The sequence below is a fragment of the Solanum dulcamara genome, chromosome 4 (assembly GCF_947179165.1).
Source record: "Solanum dulcamara chromosome 4, daSolDulc1.2, whole genome shotgun sequence".
NCBI lineage: Eukaryota > Viridiplantae > Streptophyta > Magnoliopsida > Solanales > Solanaceae > Solanum > Solanum dulcamara.
Genome location: NC_077240.1, coordinates 14225088 through 14245563, shown reverse-complemented (window position 1 = coordinate 14245563; position 20476 = coordinate 14225088). Strand labels below are relative to the sequence as shown.

The 20476-nt window shown below is 38.1% G+C and overlaps 1 protein-coding gene across 3 annotated transcripts; it reads left to right on the top strand.

The window, feature by feature from the left end:
* Positions 1 to 1115: 1115 nt before the first annotated feature.
* LOC129886455 (protein REDUCED CHLOROPLAST COVERAGE 1-like) lies at positions 1116 to 20401 on the top strand. 3 transcript variants are annotated; one of them, XR_008766220.1, is made up of 25 exons: positions 1116 to 1388; positions 1715 to 1821; positions 1947 to 2008; positions 2745 to 2837; positions 2925 to 2997; positions 3148 to 3501; positions 3602 to 3669; positions 3776 to 3907; positions 4019 to 4060; positions 4202 to 4726; positions 4829 to 4986; positions 6091 to 6610; positions 6696 to 6758; positions 6875 to 6976; positions 7366 to 7680; positions 8255 to 8347; positions 8462 to 8563; positions 8824 to 8928; positions 9061 to 9194; positions 10076 to 10259; positions 11381 to 11512; positions 11909 to 12021; positions 16617 to 16701; positions 17152 to 19518; positions 20085 to 20401. XR_008766220.1 is itself a non-coding variant. In XM_055961151.1 (24 exons), exons 2-24 carry the CDS (start codon positions 1758 to 1760, stop codon positions 19351 to 19353), a joined length of 5721 nt encoding a protein of 1906 aa, XP_055817126.1. In that variant the 5' UTR covers positions 1116 to 1388; positions 1715 to 1757; the 3' UTR covers positions 19354 to 19883. The 3 variants fall into 3 exon arrangements, 1 of the variants encoding a protein (XP_055817126.1); XR_008766219.1 differs by having other exon boundaries at positions 19947 to 20401; XM_055961151.1 differs by lacking the exon at positions 20085 to 20401 and having other exon boundaries at positions 17152 to 19883.
* Positions 20402 to 20476: the final 75 nt, after the last annotated feature.

The following is a 20476-nucleotide window of genomic DNA, read 5'->3' as shown; positions in this document are numbered from 1 at the left end:
CACTATAACAATAAGGAATCATTTGGTTTGTGGACAAACTTTATTAAATTATGATGAGATTATTTAATGAATATATTTATTTTATTTTTATTTTTAGTCCTGATTTTTTAAAAAGCGTTTGGTAGAAGAGCTTTGGAGAAGAACAACAATATCATTTTTGTTGGTTTGTTTTTAGATTGATAATTTCATGATTGTTATCTCATCTAAGTTTGATATAAAATAAAATATGATAAACAATCCTGAAATTACTTTATTTGAAATCAAAAGTTCATACAGATGCGAATAAAATAATCTCATTTTTTTTAACATTACTAATCCTCATCCTTATAACGAAACATTCACATCCCCCAAGTCACCTTGATGGGGTTTGTTGCTCGTGAGTAAAACTCTACAATTATAGCTAGTAACATTCAACCATCTTAATGATATAAATAATAATTTTATGATATTAATATTACACAATAAAAATTAGTAAATTTACTATTAATGTACAATTACTTTCGTGTGGGACAAAAAAACAAAATCATAAAATTAACGACTTTGTACGAAATCATTCATAATTTCAATAATGACTAGATACTAAACTTGATAACTTTCATTCAGTACATATTTAATTTATATATCTTCCTAATTATCTCTTGAATTTGACCATTAAATAACCATAACCTTCTTAATTAGACGATCTCAATCCTTGGAAGTATGATACACTAACACGTTAGAAAAGTAATATTTGCAATAGAATTATTACTTACGTCTTTTGGATCAACCATAGAAAAATCCATATTCATCACTTTTATCATAAGTTTAATTATTCCATTATAGGTATAAGAAATAAATAAAAGTATATATGATTAGTAGTCATTGGATGGTCCACGCCTTTTTCTTCTCTCTGTCTCAAATATTGCAGTTGGTAGCAAGTTGGACAAAGGAATCACCGCGGTCTGTATTTTACATAATTTTTTGTTTTTGTAGTTAAATAAAATCTACAGAAACTGCCATAATATGTCATTATAATTCTGTATGTTAAATCTCAACCCTTCATTCCTTATCACACACTTTCATCTCTCTCTATATCCTCCCCACACAATTGTTTCCCTTCTTCTTCCTTCCTTCTTTATTTCTTTCTCTCTCACAATTCATTTCCCCTTTCAAAACTCTTTACTCAACTGTTCCTTATCTTAGTTTAGACCTTACACCCCTCTTTATAAAATTCCCACTGCTATCATACACTACTACTTCATATTAATAACTTAATTATTACTATTATACAGACACATTTATTGCCTCAGGTGTGTGTGCGCTACTTCATTGTCATAGTTGTTATTGAATGAAGCATTAAATACTCCTTTCTCGTTTACGCAGCGAACTTCAGCTTTCTTATATATCAGGTAAATTGTTCTCAGCTACATGCAAAATTTATAATACTCTGTTTTTGCTTCTACTTTTAAACATTCTTCCTATTTATTTAAGTCAAAATAAAAGGACCATATATATATATATTTAATTTGATTCAAGAATAAAGCAAACTGTTGTAGTAGCGGAGCCATAATTTTGAAACGAAATTCTATTCCTTTAAAGTTATTGAGTTCTACGAACACAAAATTTTAGAGTAAAATTATTGAATTTCGTCAAATTCATAATTAAAACGTTAATTCTCGCCTCTATTGGTACTGCAATAGTCTGATGTGAAATTTTGCGGTGGGCGTATCTATAGGTACATTTAAAGTATCCGAAAGTTTAAAAATTTGAGTTGGCAAATGGCACCTAGCAAGAATGGTCGTGGCAAAACAAAGGGGGACAAGAAGAAGAAAGAAGAGAAGGGTATTATTAATTCTTTTCTCTACTAATACTACGTACATTTTTAGCATATATTAATAGTTAAAATTAAATTCAGTATATATAATCTTTATTGCTTTCTAATGATATGTTTACTTTGTGCTGCTCAGTTCTTCCCGTTGTAATGGATATAACGATAAACCTTCCGGATGAGACTCAAGTTATTTTAAAGGTCTGTCATTTATGGACCAATTATTTTTACTCATATTGCTTATGTAACACTAGGTTTTACAATATTTATAATTGCCGAAAGTATAACGAGGCTATATTTAAGCATTTAATTCCTTTTCCTGTGTTTAAAACATAAGCCCTTTGAAATACCAAGTTCTTCCCTTTATTTTATTAGAGTACTTTGTGTTTAGATTTTAGTTGATGTTTTGTTGCTTTTTTCAAGGAAAGCAGATTCAGCTCTGACAGCTTGGCTTTCTAATTATATTCCAAAAGAAGAAAAATGAGGAGCTAAAGCTAATTTTTTCAAACAGTTGGTTAACCATATTCTCGAGATTTCACTGGTTACTTGCATAAGCACAACTCCAAATCTCTCTTTTTTTCTTCTTCTAATTTTGATATCGATTAGTTCACAAAATTGAATGGTTAGTAAACAAAGTTTACAAGTTGCAGAACTAAAGGTCATATGCTCGATAGATAAAAGTCACGAGAAATCGTAGACACAAGTGTCATATATCAGTTATTAAAATGTACACGCAACAAATACTATTTGATAATAATAATTTTTTTTGGCGAATGTGACCTAACTTTTATATATATATATATATATATGAAATGTGGTCAATTTTTATTTTATAGTTAACCATTTTATTGAATATTGCTTTTTCTAGAAAAAAAACATTGCTACGCGATTATTAATATTATTAAATCATTTAACGATTTTTGTTTTGTATGAGTAGGGAATATCTACGGATAGAATTATCGATGTTCTTCGATTACTATCGGTGAATACAACTACTTGTAATATCACCAATTTTTCACTGTCTCATGAGGTAAGGGGACAATATAGACGGCTGTCATATTTTCTTTATCTTTTTTCCATTAACGAGGACCATCTGATATTTTACTGTTTTTAACAGCAAAGGGGTCCACGTTTAAAAGAAACAGTGGACGTTTCCGCACTGAAGCCCTGCTTCCTGACTCTTACCGAAGGTAAATTTTTTCACAGAACTACCACGACGTCGTATAGGAGTATTAGGATATTTCTATTTTAGGAAGTGGTCCCGGGTCAGTTAGGTCTGGAAATTACAAAAACCTGATTATACCCTCAAACTTTTTGATTAATTCCCTTTTTTTTTACAGAGGAATATGATGAAGAAAGCGCAACGGCGCATGTTAGAAGGCTGTTGGACATTGTCGCTTGTACGACGAGTTTTGGGTCGTCGGGGACTAGTGGCAAAGAGTTGAAAACTGACTCCAGCAAGAATGCGCAGGGTGTGCAGGATAACAAGAGCGCCAAAAAATCCAACAAGGTTCGGGCAAATGATAAGTCATCGTCGCCGCCACAAACGCCAACGCTGCCGTCGGCGGCGGCTCAACAGCTGGGTAAAGATGCTGCGTCGGTGGACGTAGATGGAGAGATGAGCAATACTTGCCCTAAGATTGGAAGCTTCTATGAGTTCTTCTCTCTTTCTCATCTCACGCCTCCTGTTCAGTGTATTGCTCTCTCTCTCTCTCTCTCTCTCTCTCTCATTGTGTCTCTTCTCGTCTTTCTTGTTATAATAATTAAAAATAAAACAAACGTTGATTTCTGCAGTCATAAGAAGAGCAACAAGACAACAAGATGATGAAGTTTTGCCAGATGATTATCTTTTCTCTCTTGAAGTAAGCTTACTTGCAACCAGCTTCATTAATCCTTAGTCAAATGAGTTCAATGATCTGATTTCCAGGTATGGTTTAATCATAAAATAACATATGTCATTGTTTATAGGTGAAACTTTGTAATGGAAAGTTGGTTATCGTTGAAGCTTGCAAGAAAGGATTTTATAACTTTGGAAAGCAGGGGATTCTTTGTCACAATCTTGTTGATTTGTTGAGACAACTCAGTAGAGCATTTGACAATGTGCGCTTGGGCAGATTCTTTTTCTTTAAATTCAGTCATGCGAGTTTCTTGTCTTATTTAATTGTAAGATATGTAGTTGTTGAAGTTGACATGTCTCATCTCGCTTTTCAGGCTTACGATGATCTGATGAACGCATTCTTAGAGCGTAATAAGGTGCAGTTGATGATTTCCCTTGACAAGTTTTTAATTTCATCACCTTAAGGTTTCTAAAACAGATTACACACGGTGAATGCTTTCTTCGTTGTTTAAGATTCTCTAACCCAAGGGTGTAAACTGTTTTTCTTCTTAATACAGTTTGGGAATCTTCCCTATGGATTCAGAGCCAACACATGGCTTATACCACCTGTGGCAGCACAGTTGCCAGCTGTCTTTCCACCTCTACCTGTAGAGGATGAAAACTGGGGAGCAAATGGAGGTGGTCTTGGCCGAGATGGAAAATTTGATTTGTTACCTTATGCCAATGAATTTTTGAATGTTGCATCCATGCCTTGTAAGACAACAGAGGAGAGGCAGATCAGAGACAGGAAGGCTTTTCTTCTTCATAGTTTATTTGTTGATGTCGCCATTTTACGAGCCATTTCAGCTGTTAAGTATGTCATGCAGAAAGTTAAACCAGCTCATTGTGATTCAAATGAAGAAATCATTTTTAATGAGACAGTAGGGGACTTAAGCATATTTGTTACCAAAGATGCTTCAAATGCTAGCTGCAAAGTAGATACCAAAATTGATGGATTTCAAGCAACTGGAATAATTATGAAGAATCTGATGGAAAAAAATTTACTGAAGGGGATAACTGCTGATGAAAATACTGCTGCCCATGTAAGAAAATACTAAGAAAAATTATGTGGGTCCTAATTTTATTGTTTTACTTCTAATATAGTGCATCTGATTGGAAAAAAACTTACTGCATTTTCAATTCAGGATATTGCTACTCTAGGTGTTTTGAATGTAAGGCATTGTGGTTATATTGCAACTGTAAAAGTTCAAGGAAAAGAAAATGACAAATTGGACAGCCCACTGCAAAGCGTGGAACTTCCTGATCAGCCTGATGGTGGTGCAAATGCCCTCAATATCAACAGGTATTACTTGAATTTTCTTATAATTAGCCAGTAAATGATAGTAGTAGTTTATTGATCTCTTTCTATTGTGGTTTCACGATGCAAACAATAAAAAATTTTGTTCTTTTTTGACTGTTAAAAGGTGAAGCTAAAGTTATGTTGAGCTCCTGAATTTTTTCTTCTTTAGTTTGATAAATTGGGATTCTCATTCTGATTCTGGTTCAGCATTCAGAAACAGAAGTTTGTAGGAGGAAGAAATTATCCTGGAGGAGAAGACTTTAAGTATGAGCTTTTTCCAAAATAACATGCACTAAAATAACTGCATTCTGATAGCTTCTTTAGTTGCTCTGATAATATAGTGCTTTGAAATACTTCTTGGTCTAGGATCCCTCCAAGACCTCATTGTCCACAACTTTCAATGTAGATTATAATTGTAATGTCTTCTGAAGGTAAAAACAAAAAAGGAATTAAAGAGAAAGGTTAGGCGTCAATTGGGGTAACTTGATAAAATGTAATAGCTTTAGCACAATTCTCGACCTTCCACAACAATCATCCATGACATGTAAAAATATGGATAATTGTGTGGTACATCTCCCAGTGTACTACTATTAGGTTGCTCTGCTGTCTTCTTGTGTTCAAACTTGTTATAGTGGGTTATCCACATTGATGAGGGAATGGACTAGTGGTCTTCTTATATGGACTTGCACATTCCTTCCCTCTTGAGCTAGTTTTTGGGTTGAGTAGGCCCAATGACCAAATATTTCTTACATGGTATTAGAGCCGGGTCTGACGCTGTTTGGGCCCCCAGTCCACGCTTTAGTTGGTGGTCAGAGCGTGCAGGGGTGTTAGAGTGGGTTAGAATCCTATTTTGGTTGGGGAATGGATTGATGGTCTCTTCATAAGGAATTGGGCAATCCTCCACTCATGAGCCAGCTTTTGGGGTTGAGTTAGGCCAATGTCCATTTCTTACCGAATTTAATAACCTCCTGTTAATAGTTAGTCGTTTTGGTGTCATTCACCATTTCACTAGTCCTGTATTTCAATACCAATTTGCTAGTGGATGGTGCATTCGTCTTCTCAAGACTTAATTGTCTATTTTTCTTACTTTAACATGTTATCTTGCAGTTTACGGTTGCTCCTTCACATAAAAGTGGACAACAAGGTAATGCATTCAAAACCTTCAGAAAATGAAGAGACAAATTGCTCTCAGACATTTGTGAGGAGAATACTAGAAGAGAGTCTTACCAAACTTGAAGAAGAGAAACTAGAAGGTGACTCTTTCATCAGATGGGAACTTGGTGCATGCTGGATACAGCACTTACAAGATCAGAAGAAATCAGAAAAGGACAAGAAACCCCCCGCTGAGAAGACAAAAAATGAGATGAAGGTTGAGGGACTTGGAATACCTCTTAAGTCCCTTAAGAACAAAAAGAAGAGCACAGATGGAACTAACATGGAATCCCAATCTGAAAGCTTCAAATCTGTTGCAGATGGTGTTGGAGGGGGATCAGAAAAAGCTGCCCAGCAGTCTGGGGAGTCTCGGTTTGAGACTGATACAGATCAAAATCAGGCCGTCCTCAAGGCATTGTTGTCTGATGCTGGTTTTACAAGGTTGAAAGAGTCAGAGACTGGGCTTCACCTTAAGGTAGAAATCTTTTAAGTATTTAGTGATAGATTATGAGAAGGCCTTAAATGTTTTCCATCTTCTAACCACTTCCTGCTGTTGATAGTCTTTAGAAGAGCTGATTGATCTGTCACAGAAGTATTACAATGAAGTTGCCCTGCCAAAGCTGGTAAGACTTAAAATAGTATTATGTATATATAAGCCTACATAGAAAATTGTATGATAGATACATCAATTTGTGACAAGGGGTATCTTAGCCATGTTTCATTTCACAATGTATTGCAGGTGGCTGATTTTGGCTCTTTGGAACTCTCACCAGTAGATGGTCGAACCTTAACTGATTTCATGCATACCCGAGGTCTACGTATGCGTTCTCTTGGACAAGTAGTAAGTCTCATTGATCATTTTTCTACCCTTAGTTATTTTCTCTTTATGTATGTGTGTGTGTGTTTGACACATATATTTGTCCACTTAAACTTCAAATGTGTCTTCTTGTCTAGTATCTTCTATTCAGGTCATAATATTTTTACTTTAGTATATTAATTGCACCGAGATTATCAAATATAGATGTTGAATTTTGTTAGAACTGTCAAAAGGTTTGAAAATTATCTGAAAGTTGAATTTCTCATTCTTTATCTCTTTCCTATTGCCTCTACATTGATCTAGTTTTAGGTCATGATAAATTCTATGTGCAACTGTAAAACCATAGTTGGCCGATTTTTATCTCATTAAGCTGCGCCCTGAATTGATCCTTGCTCTTTTTTTTTCTTGGGCAGGTTAAACTTTCTGAGAAGTTATCACATGTGCAATCTCTTTGTATACACGAGATGATAGTTCGAGCTTTTAAACATATTCTGCAAGCAGCTATTGCATCGGTTGTTGACATTGAGGATATGGCTGCGGTAATTGCTGTTGCCTTGAATATGATGCTTGGGGTACCTGAAAACAATGATTCAAATGAGTATGGTGTTGATTCTTTGATCTGGAGATGGCTGGAATTATTTTTGAAGAAGAGATATAAATGGGATGTTGGCAGCCTAAACTACAAAGATGTGAGGAAATTTGCAATCCTCCGTGGTTTATGCCATAAGGTACTTGAAACTCTTGTTCTGAACAATTAAGAATGACCTCGGTGTGGGAGCATTGCATGTGTAGTTCCTGTTTGTTCCTTGGTTAATCCTTTTCCACAATTTAAAAATATATATTTTTCATTAAATGTTGTTTGTAATTAAATGATGAAAATTTGAACAGTTATCATTCAGGATACCTTATACCTCAAACATTTGTCTTTGGGTGGTTGCATTTGATGGATTTGGTAGGCTTCACACTTGGCTATTTCTGACCTTTCTTTTGAGAATGTATTGAACACGTAGATCTTCGCCGTCTTTGAAATGGAAAAGAAAAAATCATAAAAAAATAAAAGACATTGAATAAAAATGTTAGCTAAGACATAGTTATCTGACTAGCCAATTGTAAGGAAGGCATATGAGTTTTTTGTGCGTTTCATTTAGTGTGGCTTTTTGGTGTGTCAATTTGTTAAATATTTAACTTGGGCCTGATATAGCTTTTGTGCAGATAAACTTAACTACTTTGGTGATGGAAATGAATGTTATTACAGTTTTTGTTCTATACGCAAGAACACTTATGAGTACTTTTTCTGTCTAGGTGGGAATTGAACTGGTTCCAAGAGATTATGACATGAATTCCCCAAGTCCTTTTCAGAAAGTAGACATTGTCAGCCTAGTACCAGTGCATAAGGTGAGCGACCCAGTCAACGTGTTCATACTAGGAGATATTATGCTGAGTTCTCTTTTGTTTGTACTTATAATTTTTTTCTACTCCCCTTGTATCTTTGTGTCTCCTTTTCTGCAGCAAGCTGCTTGCTCTTCTGCAGACGGCAGACAGCTTTTGGAATCATCTAAAACAGCTCTGGATAAGGGAAAACTTGAAGATGCTGTCAGCTATGGGACTAAGGTATTGATTTCCTCGATAGAAAAAAAGTTGTACATTACATTCTCCATTCTTCCGATTGAAACTTTCTACTGTAGAGAAACCAAGTTATTTTGGTGGGCTTCACAACTCCTTGGATTCTTAGATTTCTTCCTTTTGTTGGTCTTGGATATACCTTGAAAATATTGGAATTAGAATAAGAAAATAAGCTAAAGCCTTGGTGAGGAATGATATATATTATTGCATACCATGTGACAACTGCTGCATTTTTGTGGCGCTTTCAGGCTCTTGCCAAGCTGGTCGCAGTATGCGGTCCATACCATCGAATGACAGCTGGAGCTTATAGCCTTCTTGCTGTTGTTCTGTATCACACCGGTGATTTTAATCAGGTATCTTCAGAAGCTCGTCAACATAGACCTCCTTGGTCCTACATTGTTCCTCTTTCTGCCTGCTTTAACTACTCTTGAATTCTATCCATATTCAACTCTTAAATGTGTTGATGATGGTGGTATCCATGACAGGCCACAATCTATCAGCAAAAGGCCTTGGACATAAATGAAAGAGAGTTGGGCCTCGATCACCCCGACACCATGAAAAGTTATGGTGATCTTGCAGTTTTCTATTACCGACTTCAACACACAGAATTGGCTCTCAAGTATGTTTTTTTCAGTTAGATTTCCTTGGTCTGTCTCAATAAACTTGTCATCTTTGCTAAGATGGCAAGGTACTCTCTTTCAACAATTCAAGCTAGTATAAAAGAATACAACTGTACTTTATATCAGTCAAAACTTGACGTGACTTGTTGCCAACTGAATGCTCCAATTTTTGCATCTTTGAACCATTATTTTAAAATTTTATCCAAGCTCAATATCATTCATTAGCATACTCCTAATAACTGCACAGGTCAAACGCAGTCTTCTTTAATGCGATGAAGTAATTATCTGATTGACATAAAAATGACCTAAACTTATTTGAATACCAACAATAACTATACCAGTGGTAGCCGACTGGCCTGACTGCAACTTGTTAGGAACTTAGTAGTCGTTGCTGTTAGAATTTTTATTTCCCTATTAGAGCAACTGAGCAACGATTTGGACAACTGTTATGTTAGTCTAGCACAGAGATACAGCCTAGTTGCTAGCTTGATTCATGAGGAAATGTTACATAATGTTAGTGGGAAAGAGGTTTACCAATAGTTGTGCTAGGCCTGAAGTTTATGTAGCAGTGGTACTTTGGTCGTGGAATATGATCTTGAGTGTCAGTTCAAATAATAAAGTTTTTATTCGGGGTTAGATTATGTACACAGCTTATAGGCTCACTAGAACTAAATCAACATGGTCCTTATCAAAACAAGGAAAAACACCAAATCAACACGGTGAAAACTTTTGCACTCCCGATAGTGAAAGATTGTACCACTGTATCTGCTCCCTACTTTTAACATTAAACCGTAATGCTTTAATAGTTGTTTTGATCTTATTTCACTTTTTCGCTGTTGTAATTCACACTCTATGGCAATTTCCAATTCCCATTTTACAGGTATGTAAAACGAGCTCTTTATTTGTTGCATCTCACATGTGGCCCCTCCCATCCAAACACTGCGGCGACGTACATAAATGTGGCTATGATGGAGGAAGGGCTCGGTAATGTGCATGTTGCCCTCAGATATCTCCATAAAGCTTTGAAGTGTAACCAAAAGTTACTCGGTCCGGACCATATTCAGGTTCCTTTCTTCTTCCACTGGAGCGTATAAGTATTTTGTTTTAATTTTAGCATTCACAGCTCCCTCTAGTTCTCTAGGCTTGTCAAACTAAAGTGTCTTTATTCAGAAAAAAATGTGGCATCTTATTTCCTAGTTTATGAGATGAGTATTCACCTGATTGACAAAAAGGGGCTGGATTCAGGGTAGTTTTCACGTCAAAGAGTGTACTTGAGTATGTGTTATTGCTTTTCCATCAACTGCTATGTATGCATTATGTGTATTTGACTATAGGAAAAGAAGTAATGCCATTCAAGTTATTGTTTCTGATGGCTATTGCCTGCCTTTCGAGCTAAGGTGTTCACAAATACGAATCAGTGCAGATGGATGGTATCCTTTTCTTTTCTTTGTGATTTGATACCTGTCATCTGTCATTGACCTCAGATACTCTTACGATAAGCAAGACATGCTAACTATTGAGTTGCAGACCTAAAAGTCCATTTAGTATTCCATTTACTTTTTTGTCTTCTCATATTTTCATTTGAATCGATTAACTTCAATGTGATCTTAAACAAATGACCGTACTTAAGGGTTCTTTTGAATTAGGCTTCAAAGTGAGAATTCATTGTTAGCACATTGGGGCCCCAAAGTGTGAAAAGGAAATAAGGGTTAATCATGAAGCGTTCCAATCTTCATGGTAATTGTTATCGAGCTGAAGATAGGTCCAAATTGCTTCTCCACCCATACATGCAAATCATTTTATTGCAATAAAGGACTTGATTGACAATCTTCAGTATATTAATAGCCTTAGACTGGGATATTTGAAACTCCGTAATCTCTATCAGAAACTCAGAGCATGGTGTGCTTGTTTTTGTTTCTGGTAGTTCAGCTAATAAAACTAGTCTTCTTTGGTGAACCTTGCATAGTGCTGTATTTTGAACTTGGTTGAACATGTGGAACAATGAAACCTTCCAGTTGTTAAACAAACTCCGTCACTATATTGTAGTTCTTGGAAACGAGTTTGTCTTAGTTTGTTGCAGCATAATTAGATGCCCTTCATTTCTGATGAACCTGGTTAATTATCTGTACAGATTCTTGTCTACCTCTCTCTTATCTAGTTACCTTTGTGTCTCTGTAATTTCCAGACAGCTGCAAGTTACCATGCTATAGCAATTGCACTCTCTTTGATGGAAGCTTATCCTTTGAGTGTTCAGCATGAGCAAACAACCTTGCAGATACTTCGAGCAAAGCTTGGTCCAGATGATCTTCGCACACAGGTTAACTTCTGTCTTACGCACATGTACACAATCAGTAGGCCCACTCTTTTGCTCTTGAGAAAAGATGGATGAACAAATTGCATTCGCTGGCACTTTAATTTCTCTTTTCCTGTTGAAGTTATAATACCTCAAATAATAGCAATTGGTGCTTACACAGACAGGTTCTTATGGGTAAACTACTAGGAGTCCAACTCCAGATGTTTCTAACTAATTAGGTTGTCTTTAAATGTCATATCATCTCTATTTTGGTGACATCTAGGTGATGGATTAGTAGCTGATGACACTATTGAAAATTGAAATACAATATAGGTTTCTTAAAAATTTTTTATGGCTATTTTGTTCCAACTTCAGCCATTTATTTTCATAATTTTAAAAATTTTCTGATCTTTGCTGAAGGATGCTGCTGCATGGCTTGAATATTTTGAGTCGAAGGCTTTTGAACAGCAAGAAGCTGCTCGAAATGGAACTAAGAAGCCTGATGCATCAATAGCTAGCAAGGGTCATTTGAGGTATATTTGCATGTATTGCTTAAACTAAATCTTTTTGGTAGACTTAATGAGTTCAACAACAACAACAAGCCCAGTATAATCCCACCATGTGGGGTCTGGGGAGGGTAGAGTGTACGCAGGCCTAACCCCCACCTTGAAAGGTAGGGCGACTGTTTTCGAAAGACCTTCGGCTTAAGAGAGAAGAACAAGAGAAGAAAAACAAGAAAAACAAGACATAGGTCAGTAGAGCCAAGCATATCGAAAACAATATAAAAATATGAATAATGGGAGCGAGAAAGTCAGGGTAGGAAAGACCGGAAAGAAAGGAGCATTAACTACTATAGATAAATAGGATACCCAAAGTAAACCGGACCAACAAATGTAAGTAGTAATCAAATGCAGAAATCAAACGTTAATAGACAAATGAGCAAAACTACGACTACTATAGAGAAAAGGTAAGCCACCCAGCCTACTATCTTAGAGCCCGTTTGGATTGCTTAAAAAAAGTAACTTTTATGTATGAAGTGCTTTTAGAACTTTAAAGTGCTGAAAGTTATTTTTATAAATAAGCAGTTGAGTGTTTGGATAAAAGTGCTTAAATGAGGAAAATTATGTGAATTTTAGGGTTAAAAGAATAAAAATGGTAGTTTGGGAATTTAGTTAAAATATAAGGGATATAAAAGTAATTTCCATGGTAAAAAAATGACTTTAAGCACTTAGAAAAAAAAAGTTAGGAATCCTAACTTTTCATTTTTGACTGACTTTAAGAACTTTCTGGCTTAAAGTTAGCATTAGACAAACACGTCCAAAAGCTGAAAAGGGGCTTTAAGTTGGTTTTGACCAACTTAAAGCCAATCCAAACGGGCTCTTAGTCCGAGTCCTCCACAACCTCCTATCTAAGGTCATGTCCTCGGTGAGCTGCCACTGTGCCATATCTTGTCTAATCACCTCTTCCCAATACTTCTTTGACCTCTCTTTGCCCCTCCTGAAACCGTCCATAGCCAACCTCTCGGACCTCAGCACTGGGGCATCTGTGTCTCTCCTCTTCACATGCCCAAACCATCCCAGTCTCGCTTCCCGCATCTTGTCCTCCATCGATGCCACTCCCACCTTGTCTCGGATATCTTCATTCCTAATTCTATCCATCCTAGTGTGCCCACACATCCACCGTAGCATTCGCATTTCTGTGACTTTCATCTTCTGAACATGAAGTTTCTTGATTGGCCAACACTCCGCCCCGTACAATAGAGTCGGTCTAACCACCACTTTGTAGAACTTGCCTTTGAGTTTTGGTGGCACTTTCTTGTCACACAGCACTCCGAAGGCTAGCCTCTATTTCATCCACCCTGCACCAATACGGTGTGAAACATCGTCGTCGATATCCCCATCTTCTGTATAATAGACCCAAGATACTTGAAGCTTTTTTTTTTTTGAATGGCCTGTGTACCAAGCCTCATTTTCCCGTCGGCCTCACGCGACAGGCCACTGAACCTGCACTCCAAGTATTCTATCTTGGTCTTACTCAATTTAAATCCTTTAGACTCCAACGTCTGTCTCCAGCCCTCCAGCTTGTCGTTAACTCCGTTGCGAGTCTCGTCAATCAGGACTATGTCATCCGCAAACAACATACACCAAGGCACCTCACCTTGTATTTGTCTCGTCAATTGATCCATCACCAGGGCGAATAGAAACGGGCTAAGAGCTGATCCCTGGTGCAACCCCATTGTAACAGAAAAGTGCTCTGAGTCTCCTCCTACCGTCCTTACCCTGGTCTTAGCTCCATCATACATGTCTTTAATCGCTCTAATGTACGCCACTGGTATACCTTTCACCTCCAAGCATCTCCATAGGACCTCTCTTGACACTTTGTCAGAGGCCTTTTCTAGGTCAATGAATATCATGTGTAAGTCCCTCTTCCGCTCCCTATACTGCTCCACCAATCTCCTTAAAATATGAATGGCTTCTGTAGTCGAGCGTCCCAGCATGAATCCAAACTGGTTCTCTGAAATAGACACACTTCTCCTCATCCTCATTTTCATCACCCTTTCCCACACTTTCATAGTGTGACTTAGCAGCTTGATACCCCTATAGTTGTTGCAGCTTTGAGTGTCTCCCTTGTTCTTGTACACGGGAATCATTGTACTCCACCTCCATTCTTTCGGCATCTTCGATGTCTTGAAAATGACATTAAACAACGCAGTCAGCCACTCCGATCCTCCCCTACCTGCATTCTTCCAAAATTCCCCCTGGGATCTCGTCAGGTCCGATCGTTCTTCCCCTGCACATTCTACGAACAACTCCCTTAACCTCCTCAACCTTTATTCTCCTACAATACCCAAAGTCGTGACGCCTATCCAAGTGCTCCAAGTCTCCCAACACAAAGTCTCTGTCCCCTCCTTCGTTCAAGAGTTCGTGAAAGTATGACTGTCACCTCTGTCTAATGCGGGATTCCTATACCAAAGTCTCTGTCTCCTCCTTTGTTCAAGAGTTCGTGAAAGTATGACTGGCACCTCTGTCTAATGCGGGATTCCTATACCAGCACTTGACCATCCTCGTCCTTGATATACTTCACTTGATCCAAGTCGCGTGCCTTCCTCTCTCTCGCCTTGGTGAGCTTAAATAGTTTCTTATCCCCACCTCTGTCCTCTAGTTCTGCATAAAGGCGTTCAAAGGCTGCCGTTTTAGCCGTCGAAACTGCCATCTTCGCCTCCTTATTCGCCATCTTATACTCTTCCCTGTTCGTTCGCTTCTCTTCATCATCTTTGCTATCTACCAACTTTCTATATGCCTGCTTCTTTGCTTCTACCTTTCCCTGGACTTCTCCATTCCACCACCAATCCCCTCGGTGCCCACCATGACGGCCTCGTGAGACCCCCAGTACCTCTCTAGCTGTTTCCCTAATGCAGCTGGCCGTCCTATCCCAAATACTGCTCGCATCCCCCTACTATCCCACGCCCCCATAGCCATCAGCTTCTCCCCCATCTCTAGGGCACTAGACGGAGTCAAACGACCCCACCTAATCCTCGATCGGTCATCCACGACCCTCTTCTTCTACTTCCTTCTTATCTCCAAGTCCATGACCAATAGCTTATGTTGGGTCGTAAGATTCTCACTTGGTATGACCTTGCAGTCCTTACAGAGGCTTTTATCATCTTTTCTAAGGAGCAAAAAGTCTATTTGCGTCGCCGCCCTCGAGTTACGGTGCTCCTCCTTCTTTGGGAAACTCGAGTTGGCCACCATTAATCCAAAAGCTTTTGCGAAATCCAGGAGTGAGGCTCCTCCACCATTCCTGCACCCGAAGCCAAATCCTCCATGCACCTCGTCATAGCCCCGTCGAAATAGACCCAATGTGCCCATTGAAATCTCCTCCTATGAATAGCTTCTCAGTAGGCAATATACTGACCACCACTTTGTCCAAGTCCTCCCAAAAACGCCTTTTTATCTCTTCGTCCAACCCCACTTGTGGTGCGTAGGCACTAATAATGTTCAAGGTAAGCCCTCCAACGAATAACTTAATCGTCATCATCCTATCATTGATCCTCCTAACCTCTACCACCTGATCTCTAAGCTCGCTATCTACTAAGATCCCTACTCCATTCCTATACCTCGACTTGCCCGAGAACCAAAGTTTGTAACCGTCCACCTCCTTAGCTTTAGGTCCTACCCATTTAGTCTCTTGGACGCAAGCTATATTAATCTTCCTCTTCTTAAGAATCTTAACTAACTCTATGGACTTTCCCGATAAAGTCCCAATATTCCAAGACCCTACTCTCAATCTAGAAGCTCCCTCAGCCCCTTAATGAGTAAAAGTGTAAAACAGACGACCTTAATTTCTGTTCTAGCTCTTATTATACTGCAAGATAATGTAATAACTAAAGGACTTGAATCATCATAATCTGCCACAGCATATGTCTGATATTTCTTTGGGTAAATTACACCCGGTGGCCATTCGGCCAAAGTAATTACCAAAAAATTGGCCATTCGCTGAATAGGCATGTATAGTCAGTGTATATTTCATGTATAGTCAAGCTATATTCAGTTTCTGAGTGTATCATAATGTATATTCAGTGTATAACTCATGTATAAGTAATTTATATTGTATAGTCAGTGTATAGTCACTGTATATTTCCTATGATTTTGGCTATTTTTATGTAAATAAAATATAGTTATATTTGATGTAAACTTATTAGTTTATTGTATATATTTGAAATCGTCCCTATTTCTTTTGTCCACTGTCTTAGACCTTTTGCTTTGAAATTACAGCATAATTCACTATGCCTTCATGTTCAGTCTCTTCGATTTATGCTCAAAGGCATCCTGATTATTTTATTGAACCCCACTGCCTTCAATCCATCTATTTATATTTTGTTATGACACTCCATTTGGTGTTTTTCTTTTTTCGCTTTAAGATCCTCAGTTTTAGGAATATGAATTTGTCTGGAAAGGACAATGTTCAATGGCTGCCAATGTAAAAGTTTTTTGTTCTTGACTTGTAATTGCATAATTTTTATGCACATAGGATTTCACAAAAATGTACAAGCAGATAGCCATACTCTAGATAACAGTAAGTAAAATATTTCAGTTTAAATCTTGTGGTGACATACTCTATTGCGCAGTGTGTCAGATTTGCTCGACTACATCAATCCAAGTCCCGATGCCAAAGGGAGAGATGGATCAAAAAGAAAAGGTTTTGTCTCAAAGGTACGTGGTGATTGGAATGCAATATCTTTGTTTCTTGCTTATGATTTTCCAATACGTATCAGCATGAATAGGTACATGGAAATAAGCATGGATGAAGTTATGCAAACTTGTTATAAAATAAGCAGAAACAATCATGTTCTTTCTGGAAGGTCTACCATCTGTAATACCTGTCTGGAAGTGGAGAGGGAATGAGTGAACTAGTTTAAAAGAAAACTGGTAATGTTTAGAAGCTTTGACATGTTTCAGGCACTCTTATGGTCTGTTTTCTTTAATGTTCTTCCTATAAGTGCACATTGTAGCTTAAAACTGGAAGTTCACATTGCATATGCCTGATAAACTGCCTATCATGCTTCCACATGGAATGTGCAAATAATGCTCCATATATTGTAAAAGTGGACATGCTCCCCTTTTCTTATCCTTTTCCTTTTTTGCCATATTTGTTTTTTTCAGGCTCTTATTTCTCAAGTGAAGGGAAAATCTGATCAAAGCAATGTTGCCATACCAAACTCTGACACTCCTAAAGATGGCCTAAAAGAAGAGTCAGATGAGGTTAAACAAATTGTCGAAGATCACACTGAGCCCAAGATGAATATGGAATCCGTTGACAAAGTAACTGAATCCCATCACAATGGAGATGGAGGAATTGCTGAGAACAAACCCATCCAATCTGGACCTTTGCTGAAGGAAACTTCAATTGAGAAGTCTATGGTCCGTGATGTCTTATCTGAACCTTCTGCTGAAGCAGAAGATGGCTGGCAGCCAGTGCAGAGACCAAGATCAGGTGGTTTCTATGGACGAAGACGAAGGCAGAGGCGTCAAACCATCAGCAAGGTCATTGGTTACCAGAAAAAGGACCCAGTTTATGATGTTGATCATGCTAAACTGAAGAATAACTATCAAGCTAGTAAATATTATGTCTTAAAGAAACGGACATCACCAGGAAGTTATGCAGATTATTACATAGCAAAAAGTCAAACTCCTGGTGCCAAACTTGGTCGAAGAGTCATAAAAGCTGTGGCCTACCGTGTAAAGTCCGTCTCATCTTCTGTCAGATATGCTGTTCCTGAGATCTCCACAACTGGAGGAGATTTGTTAAATACTTCATCAGAGCAGGTTCAAGTTTCTGCAACAAAAGAGGTTGGATCACTATCAAAGAGAAGTTCGATAGTAAGCCTTGGAAAATCTCCTTCCTATAAGGAAGTAGCACTTGCCCCGCCTGGTACCATCTCTATGTTGCAGGAGAGAGTTTCTGAAGATGAAATTCCTGATAATCAAGATGCTATGAAACTTGGAGAGGAGAGCAATGGAGCAGAAGAAAATTCCAAAACAATGAGTAGAGATGCAGAATCCATGGAGAAAGAGAATATTCAGGATCTTGTTACGGATTCTGCTGATCATGTAAAAAGAGAAACAGCAGCTACTGACAAAAAAGAAGAAATTCAAATGAGTGATCTCAAAGGTGGTGAAATTTCAGATGTGATATCTGCAAATGCATCTATTCAAACCGAACATGTTGATGTTAGTCCAATGGAACAGGTTAGTGTCGAGACTCATAATGTCCCTACTTCTGACAATTCTCCCAAAGTGGATCCTTGTGAAAAGGACTCATCAAGCAATTTAAATCCTGGCTGTATCTCGAATATAACCTTGCAAGATATAGATCATCTGAAGGTAAAATCTGCTTCATCTCATACAAGTGATGCAAGTCGAGAATTGTCCAGAAAGCTATCCGCATCAGCAGCACCATTCAGCCCTTCCCCAGCCGTTCCCCGTGTAGCACCATTACCTATGAACATTAATCTCCCTTCTCCTGGAACACGACCACCTGTTGGCCCTTGGTCAGTGAACATGTCACTTCATCAAGGACCACCGACCATCTTGCCCAATCCAATGTGCTCCTCCCCTCATCACCTCTACCCTTCACCTCCACACACCCCAAACATTATGCACCCATTGCGCTTTATCTACCCTCCGTATTCTCAACCCCAGACGTTACCTCCAAGTACATTCCCCATGAATAGCACTTTCCATCCGAATCATTATGCTTGGCAATGCAATATAGCTTCTAATGCATCAGAGTATGTTCCTGCCACAGTTTGGCCTGGCTGCCACCCAGTCGAGTTTTCTATCTCACCACCTGTGATTGAGCCTATAACTGACTCAATTTCCGCTGCTAAGGAGCTATCTGATAATCCTGAAAGCATTAGTTTGACAACAAGCTTACCAGTAGATCTCAACACCGGGGATGAAGTCAAGGAAGATGTAAATCTTCCAGCATCAGAAACGGTGGAGAGCTTAACTGCGGTTGGATCAGAAAAGGAGAGAGCAAGCAACTCTCCAGATTCACGTTTTGTTACCTTGTCCAGTGATCAATCAAAAGAGGGCAGTGGATCAAATGAGAAGGCCGGAAGTTGCAGTGATAATTATGTGCAAAGAAATCTTACGGTGGCGGATAATGAGAAGACCTTCAACATTTTGGTACGGGGCCGGAGGAACCGCAAACAAACTCTGAGAATGCCTATAAGTTTGCTCAAGAGACCATATTCTTCTCAGCCCTTCAAAGCTGTATATAGCAGGGTTATAAGGGAGACTGAGGTTCCCAGCTCTACCAGCTTTGATCCACATAAACATGGCATAGCGACTGCTACTTGAGGCACTTTTTGTCTTTTACCAGATAATCCTAGCAGGATGGTCTATTGAAGCTGAATATACATATCTGTTGGTCGTATATCATGACTGCTGGAATTTATTGCTGTTCCAATTCTCATGGCTTTGATATTAGTTGGCTTTCAGACTATGCCTCAGTTTAACTTGAAGGTTAGTTCTCTTCAAGAGATATTACTCTCCTCACCAAAGCCATTCTCTGCTGCCAATTGGGTAAAAAGATCATCCTTTGCTTAGTTGTCCTTTTACTTTTTGGGGAAGTAGAGAAACATCTAGCTTCTTCTGGACCAATCAACCGTTGAGATAACATTAATGGAATAATTTACCTTTGAGATGCAGTAGAATTCTAAAAGATTCAGTGAGTGACATCAGTAAGCGAATAAGCTAAGTTGTAGCCTCATGTAGCAAATGGTTGCAATGCCATATCCTTCTATAGAAAGACTTCTAGAACTGATCGAAACTGCATACTGTTATGGCGCTATATTTTCGACTCTTTAATCGCATCTGATATTAATTTAGTCCATGTAGCGACAATGCATGGTTTCTGCTTATACATGTTTTTTTTATTTATTGGCATGCAGGTTTACTTCTTGACATACTTTTTGACGCTAAGGAGTTGTCTTTTCTGTATAAGCTTCACAGTTTGGTCAGAATATTTTTTTGCCCTTTTAGGAGCATAGTGCAATATAGAATTTAATCTTTTTCTTGTTATTTCTCAGTTGCTAGTGATTATTGGTTTCACTGACTTGTATACGTTACCAAAGTAATCTTCGACTGCTCCAACAAAGTATATCTGCATCCGATCTAGGACTTGCAGAGTTGTATGCAATATATTCTGCTCTAAATTCAATCTGAAATGATCTGAGAAGAATTCTGAGATTTTTGGGTTCGAGTTGGATGGAGTTCTGGCAAGTGCTTAATTGAGTTTATTGACCCATTTAATCAAATTGCCTGTGCTGACTTCTTCATCGACCATGTATTACTCTTTTGTATCTATTCAGGAATGAGATATGTTGTTTCTGTTTTCTGTGTATAACTCTTCTCTCTCTCTCTCTCTCTTATTTACATACAGTATTTGTAGAACCTAGAATTACATAAAATGATTCCAAGT